The sequence below is a fragment of the Coregonus lavaretus genome (genome assembly GCF_964263955.1).
Source record: "Coregonus lavaretus genome assembly, chromosome: 5".
Taxonomy (NCBI): domain Eukaryota; kingdom Metazoa; phylum Chordata; class Actinopteri; order Salmoniformes; family Salmonidae; genus Coregonus; species Coregonus lavaretus.
Genome location: NC_139992.1, coordinates 12,030,442 through 12,044,433, shown reverse-complemented (window position 1 = coordinate 12,044,433; position 13,992 = coordinate 12,030,442). Strand labels below are relative to the sequence as shown.

The window sequence follows — 13,992 nt, the reverse complement described above, 5'->3', positions numbered from 1 at the left end:
CAGGGAGCTCTGGGTGAGTTGGGTGCCTACTCACCTGAAACGGTCCACCAGTGCTCTGCCTACTGCCTCGATTCCTTGAAGACCCTCCCCAGCACCGACCAGCAGTGTGTCCTCTGCGGCCACAGTTGGTGCAGGGGACGGCCCCTCTACCGGTCTCCCTCAGAGCAGCACCTCCGAGCTCCATAGGGGTAGGGTCGGAGGTGCTGGGGGATGGAATGGACGGCCCCTGATCCGGACATCCGCGGGTGGCCAACAGGTTATCCAGTCGGACTGACATATCCACCAGTTGGTCCAGGTTTAGGTTGGTGTCCCTGCAGGCTAGTTCCCGACGAACGTCCTCCCTTATGCTGCAACGGTAGTGGTCGATGAGGGCCCTCTCATTCCATCCTGCGCTGGCAGCCAGAGTCCGAAAGTCCAGTGCAAACTACTGCGCGCTCCTCTTCCCCTGTCTGAGGTGGAATAGACGCTCACCCGCCGCTCTCCCCTCTGGTGGATGATCGAATACCGCCCTAAAGCGGCGGGTAAACTCCGCATAGCTTACAGTTGCGGCATCTATTCCCCCCCACTCGGCGTTGGCCCACTCGAGCGCTTTACCGGACAGCCTCCTCTCTCCAATCGCTCCATGGTATTAACCACTTGTTCCATAGCGGTGCCGAGAGCCTGGATCATGGCCGCTTGTTGTTGGACGCGTTCCTCCATCGATCCGGCTGGCATTGCTGTACCTGCTGACTCCATAATAGGGTGCGTGTTTCTGTCAAGGCGTCAGTGTAATGCGGTAGACGAAGTCAGGTGCAGGACACAGAGCTAATCGAAAAGCGTACTTTACTCGTAGGTAAAATGAATGAACAAAACCTCCACGCAGAGAGGAACAAACCCGCACACTATCGACAACCAAAACATGAACAAACACGCACAACACACAGTGTGAAACAGAGGGTTAAATAGGGAAGACATAACTACATGATGGGAAACAGGTGTGACCAATGAAGACAAAACAAGTCGAACATAGACACATGGATCGGTAGTAGCTAGTACTCTGGTGACGACGAACGCCGAAGCCTGCCCGAGCAAGGAGGAGGGGCAGCCTCGGCTGAATTCGTGACAATATTGGCACTATTTCATATAACTGACGACAGAAACACCATTCAAATACAGTACGTGCAGACTCGTTACAACTTCAGCTTTAAGCATGAAATGATTTAGACCGTTTGTGATCAAGAGAAAGTGGTCTTCTTTCAATTCTATGACATTATTTAGTAATTTTTCATGTTGAGAGCTCTAAATCCGGCTGAGAATATCACAGTGAGATGAAACCACAATGACTGGACTCGCTAGACTGTCACCGTTCATATGCCGTCTCCCAGGCTGGAGAAGAGAACATTGATTATTTGTCTGGATCGACCAGAAAATGTGACACATCACTCACTATACAAATGTGGGGTCTGAAACATGACACTTCATGTCAGCTCCGCTGAGAGAGTGGCAACGGAGAGCAGACAGATGGGGCTTTTTGGCACTATAAGGCACGGGACCCTATGGCGTTTTACAGAGTGCTTTGTACACCAAAATGTCAGTCAGAACTGGTCCAGAACCGCTCAAAGTCCGCCATATGGGGGACTTAACATCTACACATAAACAATGTTTCAAGTACGCAGGTCTGATGCCGAAAAGAATGGAAATTCTTGCCTACTTTACCCATATTTTATTTTTGCTAAAAAAAGTAGTGTGTAGTTCCAAGCACACACACACACACACACCGACATTCATGCAAAATAAATTCACACAAACACATTGCTACAGAGTAAATCGCAATAACCATAAATTGCATATACCCAGAAAACATAAGAAATGCAAAAACTCCCCACACCCACATACTCACACACACACAGACGCTCATGCAAAACAATTAGGCATAAACACACAGGGCTGTGAGAGAGGAGCAAATAACAAGCAAGGCAGATCCTTTAAAGGTACTTCATGACTGGACAGCTTAAAAGCACTGTTAATCAGTGTGCCTGAGGCAAACAAACACTGCTTGACATTTAATGATATTGATCTTTCAGAGACCAGAAAAGGGCCAAGGATGCCAGATGTTGGTTAGGCTAGTTGAAGGAGCCATGGCAGAGTGTTCACTGTTGCAGTGTTCAATAGTCAGAAATGCAGATGGGACATCACCAATGATAAGATGTTATGGATGCAATACAAGTCCAATGGCGTACTGCAACAGTAAACATGTCGCCCCCCCCCCCCCTTTGGGTCAAGTTGAGATTTTGCGTGTGACAAACACATTTCAGTTTATTACTATAAGCTCCTGCCTTGGGCCAATCAGTGTAATTTTGTAAATGACAGATATCTATGGCAAGTTTCGGCAAAATCGGGCCAGCGCTGTCTCTCTGAGATATCGTGTGTGATGAACGTACGAACGTACAGACGGAGACAGATTCAGTCCCCTCCCCTCCCCGATTCAATTGTGGGGGACAATAAAATACACAAGAATGGAGCTACAGTGGGGGAAAAAAGTATTTAGTCAGCCACCAATTGTGCAAGTTCTCCCACTTAAAAAGATGAGAGAGGCCTGTAATTTTCATCATAGGTACAAGTCAACTATGACAGACAAATTGAGAAAAGAAAATCCAGAAAATCACATTGTAGGATTTTTAATGAATTTATTTGCAAATTATGGTGGAAAATAAGTATTTGGTCACCTACAAACAAGCAAGATTTCTGGCTCTCACAGACCTGTAACTTCTTTAAGAGGCTCCTCTGTCCTACACTCGTTACCTGTATTAATGGCACCTGTTTGAACTTGTTATCAGTATAAAAGACACCTGTCCACAACCTCAAACAGTCACACTCCAAACTCCACTATGGCCAAGACCAAAGAGCTGTCAAAGGACACCAGAAACAAAATTGTAGACCTGCACCAGGCTGGGAAGACTGAATCTGCAATAGGTAAGCAGCTTGGTTTGAAGAAATCAACTGGGGGAGCAATTATTAGGAAATGGAAGACATACAAAACCACTGATAATCTCCCTCGATCTGGGGCTCCACGCAAGATCTCACCCCGTGGGGTCAAAATGATCACAAGAACGGTGAGCAAAAATCCCAGAACCACACGGGGGGACCTAGTGAATGACCTGCAGAGAGCTGGGACCAAAGTAACAAAGCCTACCATCAGTAACACACTAGGCCGCCAGGGACTCAAATCCTGCAGTGCAGACGTGTCCCCCTGCTTAAGCCAGTATCAATCAATCAATCAATCAATTTTATTTTATATAGCCCTTCGTACATCAGCTAATATCTCGAAGTGCTGTACAGAAACCCAGCCTAAAACCCCAAACAGCTAGTAATGCAGGTGTAGAAGCACGGTGGCTAGGAAAAACTCCCTAGAAAGGCCAAAACCTAGGAAGAAACCTAGAGAGGAACCAGGCTATGAGGGGTGGCCAGTCCTCTTCTGGCTGTGCCGGGTGGAGGTTATAACAGAACCATGCCAAGATGTTCAAAAATGTTCATAAATGACAAGCATGGTCAAATAATAATCAGGAATAAATCTCAGTTGGCTTTTCATAGCCGATCATTAAGAGTTGAAAACAGCAGGTCTGGGACAGGTAGGGGTTCCATAACCGCAGGCAGAACAGTTGAAACTGGAATAGCAGCAAGGCCAGGCGGACTGGGGACAGCAAGGAGTCACCACGGCCGGTAGTCCCGACGTATGGTCCTAGGGCTCAGGTCTCTCAGTTGGCTTTTCATAGCCGATCATTAAGAGTTGAAAACAGCAGGTCTGGGACAGGTAGGGGTTTCGTAACCGCAGGCAGAACAGTTGAAACTGGAATAGCAGCAAGGCCAGGCGGACTGGGGACAGCAAGGTGTCAGCATGCCCGGTAGTCCTGACGTATGGTCCTAGGGCTCAGGTTCTCAGAGAGAAAGAGAGAACGAGAGAATTAGAGAGAGCATACTTAAATTCACACAGGACACTGGATAAGACAGGAGAAGTACTCCAGGTATAACCAACTAACCCCAGCCCCCCGACACATAAACTACTGCAGCATAAATACTGGAGGCTGAGACAGGAGCGGTCCGGAGACACTGTGGCCCCATCCGAAGAAACCCCCGGACAGGGCCAAACAGGAAGGATATAACCCCACCCACTCTGCCAAAGCACAGCCCCCGCACCACTAGAGGGATATCCTCAACCACCAACTTACAATCCTGAGACAAGGCCGAGTATAGCCCACAGAGGTCTCCACCACAGCACAAACCAAGGGGGGGCGCCAACCCAGACAGGAAGATCACGTCAGTAACTCAACCCACTCAAGTGACACACCCCTCCTAGGGACGGCATGAAAGAGCACCAGCAAGCCAGTGACTCAGCCCCTGTAACAGGGTTAGAGGCAGAGAACCCCAGTGGAGAGAGGGGAACCGGCCTGGCAGAGACAGCAAGGGCTGTTCGTTGCTCCAGAGCCTTTCCGTTCACCTTCACACTCCTGGGCCAGACTACACTCAATCATATGACCTACTGAAGAGATAAGTCTTCAGTACATGTCCAGGCCAGTCTGAAGTTTGCTAGAGTGCATTTGGATGATCCAGAAGAGGATTGGGAGAATGTCATATGGTCAGATGAAACCAAAATAGAACTTTTTGGCAAAAACTCAACTCGTCGTGTTTGGAGGACAAAGAATGCTACCTACTGTGAAGCATGGGGGTGGAAACATCATGCTTTGGGGCTGTTTTTCTGCAAAGGGACCAGGACGACTGATCCGTGTAAAGGAAAGAATGAATGGGGCCATGTATCGTGAGATTTTGAGTGAAAACCTCCTTCCATCAGCAAGGGCATTGAAGATGAAACTTTGCTGGGTCTTTCAGCATGACAATGATCCCAAACACACCGCCCGGGCAACGAAGGAGTGGCTTCGTAAGAAGCATTTCAAGGTTCTGGAGTGGCCTAGCCAGTCTCCAGATCTCAACCCCATAGAAAATCTTTGGAGGGAGTTGAAAGTCCGTGTTGCCCAGCGACAGCCCCAAAACATCACTGCTCTAGAGGAGATCTGCATGGAGGAATGGGCCAAAATACCATTAACAGTGTGTTAAATCCTTGTGAAGACTTACAGAAAACATTTGACCTGTGTCATTGCCAACAAAGGGTATATAACAAAGTATTAAGAAACTTTTGTTATTGACCAAATACTTATTTTCCACCATAATTTGCAAATAAATTCATTAATAATCCTACAATGGGATTTTCTGGATATTTTTTCTCATTTTGTCTGTCATAGTTGACGTGTACCTATGATGAAAATTACAGGCCTCTCTCATCTTTTTAAGTGGGAGAACTTGCACAATTGGTGGCTGACTAAATACTTTTTTTCCCCACTGTATATACAGGTGGTCGGTGCCGTTTAAGATGAGGGAAGATTTTTTATTTTTTATGAGCATGGTCTTATTTCTATATTACAGCATATTGGATGACTGTCATTCATATTCAATTCAGCCAGCTCTATGTAACATCGAAAGGTTTAGGCTACTGTACCCTAGCCAGCCTATGAATGAAAGTTTACAACATACTGTAGGTGTACAGGTCGAGAGAATTTTGAGGAATGAAGGTGACAGACAGTGACACATTCAATACCACCTTGCACACTCTTGCCTGCATCTAGCTGATCTAGGGTGTAATCAGTAGTCCAACAGTTGCAATTTAGAGTTTCTAGTGGACAAATTCAGGTATGTTTTTTATACACTGCTCAAAAAAATAAAGGGAAAACTTAAACAACACAATGTAACTCCAAGTCAATCACACTTCTGTGAAATCAAACTGTCCACTTAGGAAGCAACACTGATTGACAATACATTTCACATGCTGTTGTGCAAATGGAATAGACAACAGGTAGACATTCCTGGCTGATGTTTTGGTCACTTTTGAATGCTGACGGTGCTTTCACTCTAGTGGTAGCATGAGACGGAGTCTACAACCCACACAAGTGGCTCAGGTAGTGCAGCTCATCCAGGATGGCACATCAATGCGAGCTGTGGCAAGAAGGTTTGCTGTGTCTGTCAGCGTAGTGTCCAGAGCATGGAGGCGCTACCAGGAGACAGGCCAGTACATCAGGAGACGTGGAGGAGGCCGTAGGAGGGCAACAACCCAGCAGCAGGACCGCTACCTCCGCCTTTGTGCAAGGAGGAGCAGGAGGAGCACTGCCAGAGCCCTGCAAAATGACCTCCAGCAGGCCACAAATGTGCATGTGTCTGCTCAAACGGTCAGAAACAGACTCCATGAGGGTGGTATGAGGGCCCGACGTCCACAGGTGGGGGTTGTGCTTACAGCCCAACACCGTGCAGGACGTTTGGCATTTGCCAGAGAACACCAAGATTGGCAAATTCGCCACTGGCGCCCTGTGCTCTTCACAGATGAAAGCAGGTTCACACTGAGCACATGTGACAGACAGACGTTCTGCTGCCTGCAACATCCTCCAGCATGACCGGTTTGGCGGTGGGTCAGTCATGGTGTGGGGTGGCATTTCTTTGGGGGGCCGCACAGCTCACCATGTGCTCGCCAGAGGTAGCCTGACTGCTATTAGGTACCGAGATGAGATCCTCAGACCCCTTGTGAGACCATATGCTGGTGCGGTTGGCCCTGGGTTCCTCCTAATGCAAGACAATGCTAGACCTCATGTGGCTGGAGTGTGTCAGCAGTTCCTGCAAGAGGAAGGCATTGATGCTATGGACTGGCCCGCCCGTTCCCCAGACCTGAATCCAATTGAGCACATCTGGGACATCATGTCTCGCTCCATCCACCAACACCACGTTGCACCACAGACTGTCCAGGAGTTGGCGGATGCTTTAGTCCAGGTCTGGGAGGAGATCCCTCAGGAGACCATCCGCCACCTCATCAGGAGCATGCCCAGGCGTTGTAGGGAGGTCATACAGGCACGTGGAGGCCACACACACTACTGAGCCTCATTTTGACTTGTTTTAAGGACATTACATCAAAGTTGGATCAGCCTGTAGTGTGGTTTTCCACTTTAATTTTGAGGGTGACTCCAAATCCAGACCTCCATGGGTTGATAAATTTGATTCCCTTTGATAATTTTTGTGTGATTTTGTTGTCAGCACATTCAACTATGTAAAGAAAAAAATATTTAATAAGATTATTTCATTCATTCAGATCTAGGATGTGTTATTTTAGTGTTCCCTTAATTTTTTTGAGCAGTGTATTTTTTTTATTACACCTTTTTACACCTTTTTCTCCCCAATTTCATGGTATCCAATTGGTAGTTACAGTCTTGTCCCATCGCTGCAACTCCCGTACGGACACGGGAGAGGCGAAGGTCGAGAGCCGTGCGTCCTCCGAAAGGCAGATCCCAACCAAGCCGCACTGCTTCTTGACACAATGCCTGCTTAACCCGGAAGCCAGCTGCACCAATGTGTTGGAGGAAACACCGTACACCTGACGACCGTGTCAGCGTGCACTGCACCCGGCCCGCCACAGGAGTCACTAGTGCGCGATGGGACAAGAACATCCCTGCCGGCCAAAACCTCCCCTAACCTGGACGACACTGGGCCAATTGTGCACCGCCCCAGGGGTCTCCCGGTCGCGGACGGCTGCGACAGGGCCTGGACTCGAACCAGGATCTCTAGTGGCACGTTTTTCAACAGAATCAGCGGAATGAATACACCCCTGATCACCCTGATCACACGCAAATAGTTCACTTTCATAGCAGCCACATAAAAACAGCATGATCACTTTGCTCATATAATTCATTCTCGCAACTATATCTACACGCTCTCTTCCTCTCACCTTTTCCCTTTGCTTGTGGACTTCAGTGCACAGCACATCAGCTGTCTGTGACCAGACGAAAAAACCTTTCCAAGCCAAACCTTCACATCAGTACCGCTAACTGCTACACACAGCCTATATCGTTGTCACGTCATAGTCAACAAAGCTACTAGAACTAACGCGTTAGTAAACCGGCTACAATCATGCAATACAGTGTACATTCAGAAAGCAGTTTAGCATTTACACCGGCGTGTCAAAAATGTATTGACTGGGTGGACAACATGTCAGTTCATGCTGCAAGTGTTCTGCTAGGTTGGAGGATGTCCTCTGGAAGTTGTCATAATTACTGTGTAAGTCAATGGAAGAGGGTGAGAACCATGAGCCTCCTAGGTTTTGTATTGAAGTCAATGTACCCAGAGGAGGACAGAAGCTAGCTGTCCTCCGGCTACACCATGGTGCTACCCTACAGAGTTTTGCTGAGACTACTACTGTAGACCTTCATTGCAAAACAGTGTGTTTTAAACAATTATTTATTTGGTGACATTAATATATTTAGTATAGGTTTATCTAAAAAGGATCAATTTTTAAGCGTTTCACTATTTTGATTTTTATGAAATTCACTGAGGAGGATGGTCCTCCCCTTCCTCCTCCGAGGAGCCTCCACTAATGTGTACGTTTGTGTGTGTGTGTGGATAAAAGTATCCTCTCCTCTGTTTTCTCAGGCTATAAATACTACAGGCAGCATATGGACAGAATGTCCTCTTGTTGGAGAACCTTTGGACTAGAAGCTGTTAGAACGAGTCGCTGTGCCAGGACAGGGGCTGGACGTTGGCCTCAGACGGGACAGAGGGTGTTGATGGGTGGTGAGGGGCTGGGTGGGAGGGTGACAATGTGAGAGTGTACAGTACTGTACAGTATGTTACAATACGGTAGTGCTGAAGGGCAGGTCAGCAGAGAACAGTGAAGGCTGCCTGCAGGGCAGTTAAAGATGACTGATATGAGTCACACAGCTGGCAGCAGCCTCCTGGCTTGTTCCCTCTCTTTGTGTTTTTCTTGCTCTCCAGTTTGGCGGATCTCTCATTCTCTTGTTCAGTGGAGCCGGAGGGTCTCCATGGAAACAGGATTTCAACTAGTTCAGTCGAATGAGAAGCACAGAGGCGGGGTGGTTAAGGAAGAAAGAAAGAGGATGGATGAAAGAGAGGGAGAGAGATGAGGAAGAGCTACAGTGTCACAGACAGGAAGAATGTAATAAACAGACAACAAGGAATCTGGGTCGTCACTAGTTACCACAGCCACAAAGTCATAATTATGGCTAAACCCTGCCTATTTCTACAATTTCTCTACATAAAATCTGATTTTAAACCTAACCATAACCTTAACCAACCACACCTTATGCCTAGCCCTAAAATAAGACTAAAAGTTAATTTTTGTTTTCATGAATTTTTACGATAGACAATTTTGACTTTGTTGCTGTGGTAACTAGTGACAACCAGGAATCTGCCTTTTCATCATCCTCATCATCCTCATCCTCACCACCATCATTATCTTCATCATGTTCACTGTAGGCCCTAGTTATGTCTGTTACACAAAGAGCAGGTTTAGGGACAGTAATAAAGAGACCACAGAAGCTGCAGGCACTTGGAACCACACACCAAGAGAGATGGACAGCAGAAGAGAGGGAGATAGCGGGGGGGGGGGGGGGGTGTTCTCTCTCCTCTCCTCTCCTCTCAGCAGAGTGAAACAGACCTGCTAGCCCAGCAGAATTCAGCCGCCCAGCCTCTGAGACTGTTTCAGTGTTCAGTGTTTAGTGTTTAGTGTTTAGTGTTCAGTGTTAGAGGTTAATTCATAGCAACCAAAAACAGCTGCTCGTCACCGACCTAGGCCAGCGGGCACCAGTCCTGCAAGCGCAACTCGTCCCCAATGTGTGTGTGTGTGTAGCTGGCCCCCAATGTCCTCTGGGACAGAGAGGATGCTCATGACTCACTGAGGGTTACAACATCACCCGGGCGACACCACAGAGAGCTGACATTCTTCTGGCCGCTGGCTGGTGGGTGACATTGTGGCAGTACGAAACACTTAGAATATGACACTAGGACTGTTTAGTAAGTGATCCCTCACAGTCTTCTCTCACAGCCAAGCTTCCACAGAAAGTGCAGACTCGTTCTATATGACAAGTCTTGGCTAGGGAGTAGAGGGAAGGGAATACAAGACTTACTTAAGTGTGCAAATGACATAGTGTTTGGCATAGAACACAGGCTCTTATATCGTCATGAAATGACAGACCAATCAGACACAATGGATCCTTTGACACCCATAGAAACACATTACACCAAATCCTAATGGCTGAAATCAGGGATGGAAATAATTATTAAAGCTATATAGTGGTGACATATTGGCAAGGCCAGAACGGGTCCCACTTCACACCTTAGAGCTTTTCCCACTACTGAGCCAAACCAAACCAAGCTGAGCCAAAGCAAGCCAAGCGGATCCAAACCAAGCTGTGTTGAGCTGGCCTGGTCACGCATAGTTACTGGAACTATGCTGAAAGGATAACGTGAAATGTTCACAATAATGTGAAAAGGGTACATCATACTGGTGTTGTGTGTGTGTGTGTGTGGGGGGGGGGGGGGGGGGGTTAGTTGACTCACCCTGAACACAGAACTTGAGCTCCTTTATATCGATGACGGTACTGACGGGCATTCTATCCGGAACCTTCCTGCTCATGCGGTTGTAGTTCCGCCTCTTCTTGGTCTCGCCCCACAGGTTGGAGCCGCCGTGCATGCTGGGTATGTTGAGGACGGCGATGCCTTCCAACGACGTGCTGCTGAGGTCCAGGATGATACCGTCACACTGACGGGAGGGACGGAGAGATAGAGATTAAGAGAGACGTAGAGAAAGAGAGGTAGAGAAAGAGAGCGAGAGAGCGAGAGAGAGAGAGAGAGAGAGAGAGACTGTACGAAGACTTGAGACAATGGCTGAGACAGAGAACTGAGACAGAGAACTCTCGACACTATGGCTAAAGTATCTTCAAGGAGGCTTCGCAGCGCTGCTACTTTTGATCATTAGAGTGTAACAAGGGCTCCTCTTCAAAAGATACTTAGTGATAATTGTCTATTCCGCATTTCCAAGGCAAGAACTATAAAGATTACGACCTTGTGTTTTCATTTAACCTATGCTAATGATGGTGTCATATGACAGTATGTTTCATGTGAACCACATACACTGAGTATACCAAACATTAGGAACACCTTCCTAATATTGAGTTGCAACCCCCCTTTTGCCCTCAGAACAGCCTCAATTTGTCGGGGCATGGACTCTACAAGGTGTCGAAAGCTTTCCACAGGGATGCTGGCCCATGTTGACTCCAATGCTTCCCACAGTTGTGTCAAGTTGGCTGGATGCCCTTTGGGTGGTGGACCATTCTTGATACACACGGGAAACTGTTGAGCTTGAAAAACCTGGCAGCGTTGCATTTCTTGACACAAACCGGTGTGCCTGGCACATACTACCATACCCCGTTCAAAGGCACTTAAATCTTTTGTCTTGCCCATTCAACCTCTGAATGGCACACATACACAATCCATGTCTCAATTGTCTCAAGGCTTAAAAATCCTTATTTATCCTGTCTCCTCCCCTTCATCTACACTGATTGAAGTGGATTTAACAAGTGACATCAATAAGGGATCATGGCTTTCACCTGGATTCACCTGGTCAGTCTATGTTGTGGAAAGAGCAGGTGTTCTTAATGTGTATAAGGCTATCTGATACAGCCTGAAAAGAGCATTGCAAGGTGATGAAGAATAGGGGAAAACTGCTTATAACTGTGTCCATTTGGGTATATTATTGAGAGGTGCACCCGTAGACATTACAGTAGAATTGAATAATATTTACAGTAGCTTTGAAGTTGTCACAGAATCAGCCGAGGCTGCCCCTCCTCCTTGCTCGGGCAGGCTTTGGCGTTTGTCGTCCCCGGAGTACTAGCTGCTACCGATCTATGTTTCTGTGTTTGACTTGTTTTGTCTTGATTGTGTACACCTGTTTCCTATTATGTTGTATTGTATTCCCTATATAACCCTCTGTCGTTCATTGTGTGTTGTGTGTGATTGTTCTCGTCATTTTCGGCAGTTGCTATTGTGTGGGTATTCTCCTCCCTGTTTGGAGGTTGTTTTGTACTCTGGTTACTTTGTTAGTAAAAGTACGTTTCCAGTAGCTCGGTGTCCTGCGTTTGACTTTGCCTACCGCATTCACGTCGCACTTTGACAGAAGTACATGTTTCTATCAATACATTACATAATGTTGCTTTGAGTGTGGAGAAATTCACAGGAAAATATCTTCTGCAAGTGATTAACTACAAAATATAAGCATTCTGTAACATCAAGTGGATGTTTTTGTGTCTCAGTTTAGCCTTTGCACTAAAATAACTTACTTTAACATTGTCGGTCCAAGTGTGCACTTTTCCATATGTTTAAAGAAAGTCCTAATTCAACAAATGTGTTCAAATAAGCCATGTAGAAACAGAAAAAGAAAACACATTCCAATATTCAGGCGACCACCCTCGTTGAAAGCAAATGATGTTAGAATGTACCACAACCCTCTAGTGCTGTCGGAGGAAATAAATATTTATGACAGGTTTTGAGTGCCCATGAAAAACAGTTTCAGGAACACACACAGAATATGACACGCGCACGCACACACACACACACACACACACACACACACACACACACACACACTCCTTTCTCTCTCTGTCTGGAAGTTTACTCTGTGGAGCTTTTAATAGCCCAGTTTAATTACATCTTGCAGGGCGATATAACTTTAGTGGTGGATCTTGTTACGCCACATTTCCTCATTCATCACACTCTGCCCTCTGCTCCAAGGCATAACACTGGAGATTTGACTGCTTGGCACACTGTGTGTGCATGTCCGTGTGTGTGTGTGTGTGTGTGCGCGCGTGCGCATGTGTCTATGTTACACACTGAGAATAACATGTGTGGGGACTTGAAGTAACACCTCGATAAGCTTTCCCGAAAACCTGACGATTACTAGCCAGCCAAGGGAGCTGCCGGGTAATGTGAGGGTTACAGTTTGGTTTAATAGTAATTATTAAAAGCATTATCGTGTCCCAGACTAGGTTAATATGTGTCTGTGAATCTCTTTCTAAGATCTGAGGAATTTGCTGGTTCAGCCCGAGCAGACTCACAGACCAATGCTGTAACATCATACTGTATATTACCCAGACTATGGAGGTGTCCCAAATGGCACCCTATTCCCTATATAGTGCACTACTTCCCATAGGGCTCTGGTCAAAAGTAGTGCACCATAGAGAATATGGGCCATTTTCGACACACATTATCAATGCAACTTTATATCAAACACAGACTAAAGTGACACTTCTCCTGGTGTGTGTGTGTGTGTGTGTGTGTGTGTGTGTGTGTGTGTGTGTGTGTGTGTGTGTGCGTGCGTGCGTGTGACGTGTCCTCTCTCAGCAGTACAGTCAGTTACCTGACAGGCTGGCTTGATGAAGCCTTCGCTGAGCGATAAGAATAGCTAGCTGCCTCATGGGAGTTAAATCATTTGTATTAATATCTTTGATGTCGTTTAAGAGATTTTAAAAAGTTTGCAGGTTAAAGCCTGTCAAGAATTCTACAACAGCGATGAACTGATTAAACTTTCTCATCTCAAGATTCATGTCCATAAGACGTGTTGATAGAAAATGGAAATCATGAGATTTTGGTGTGCCAACTAATCTCCATCCAAAGTTTTAAATACCTTCTTGAGGGGGTGGAGAGAGAGAGAGAGAGAGAGAGAGAGAGAGAGGAGGAGAGAGAGAGATTACATTTTGGGTCTGTCAAATAATCTTAAAATGAATGCACTAACTATAAGTCACTCTGGATAAGAGTGTCTGCTAAATGACTAAAATGTAAAATGTACAGTAAATGTAATCTCCAGCTAAAGGGAATAGCGGTGACTCACCTCGACTTCGATACACTCGTTGAGTTTCTTGCACGTGGCAGAGATGGTCTCCGTTGTGCCAAACTCAAAGTACCACAACTTGTTCTTCATTCTGTAAACCAAACAGGAAGGAGCAGGAACAGAAGGAGAGAAAGTGTCATCAGGGGTCCTCCTGCAGTGGCAGTAGGTTTAATGTATTTCCATTATTCAGTGATGCTTTGGCAGAATATGTCAAGCTTATGGCACGTGGAATTTGAAATGCATGCACA

The 13,992-nt window shown here is 46.5% G+C and overlaps 1 protein-coding gene across 1 annotated transcript in view; it reads right to left on the bottom strand.

Moving 5' to 3' along the window:
• Positions 1-13,992, bottom strand: part of LOC311129626 (diacylglycerol kinase beta-like) — a gene marked incomplete at its 5' end in the record, with an annotated part of 182,349 nt that overhangs the window by 14,840 nt on the left and 153,517 nt on the right. The window contains 2 exons of the mRNA XM_084161974.1: positions 10,420-10,621; positions 13,745-13,835. Of these exons, the coding sequence (XP_084018100.1) occupies positions 10,420-10,621; positions 13,745-13,835 (293 nt within the window). The remainder of the gene's footprint in view (positions 1-10,419; positions 10,622-13,744; positions 13,836-13,992) is intronic.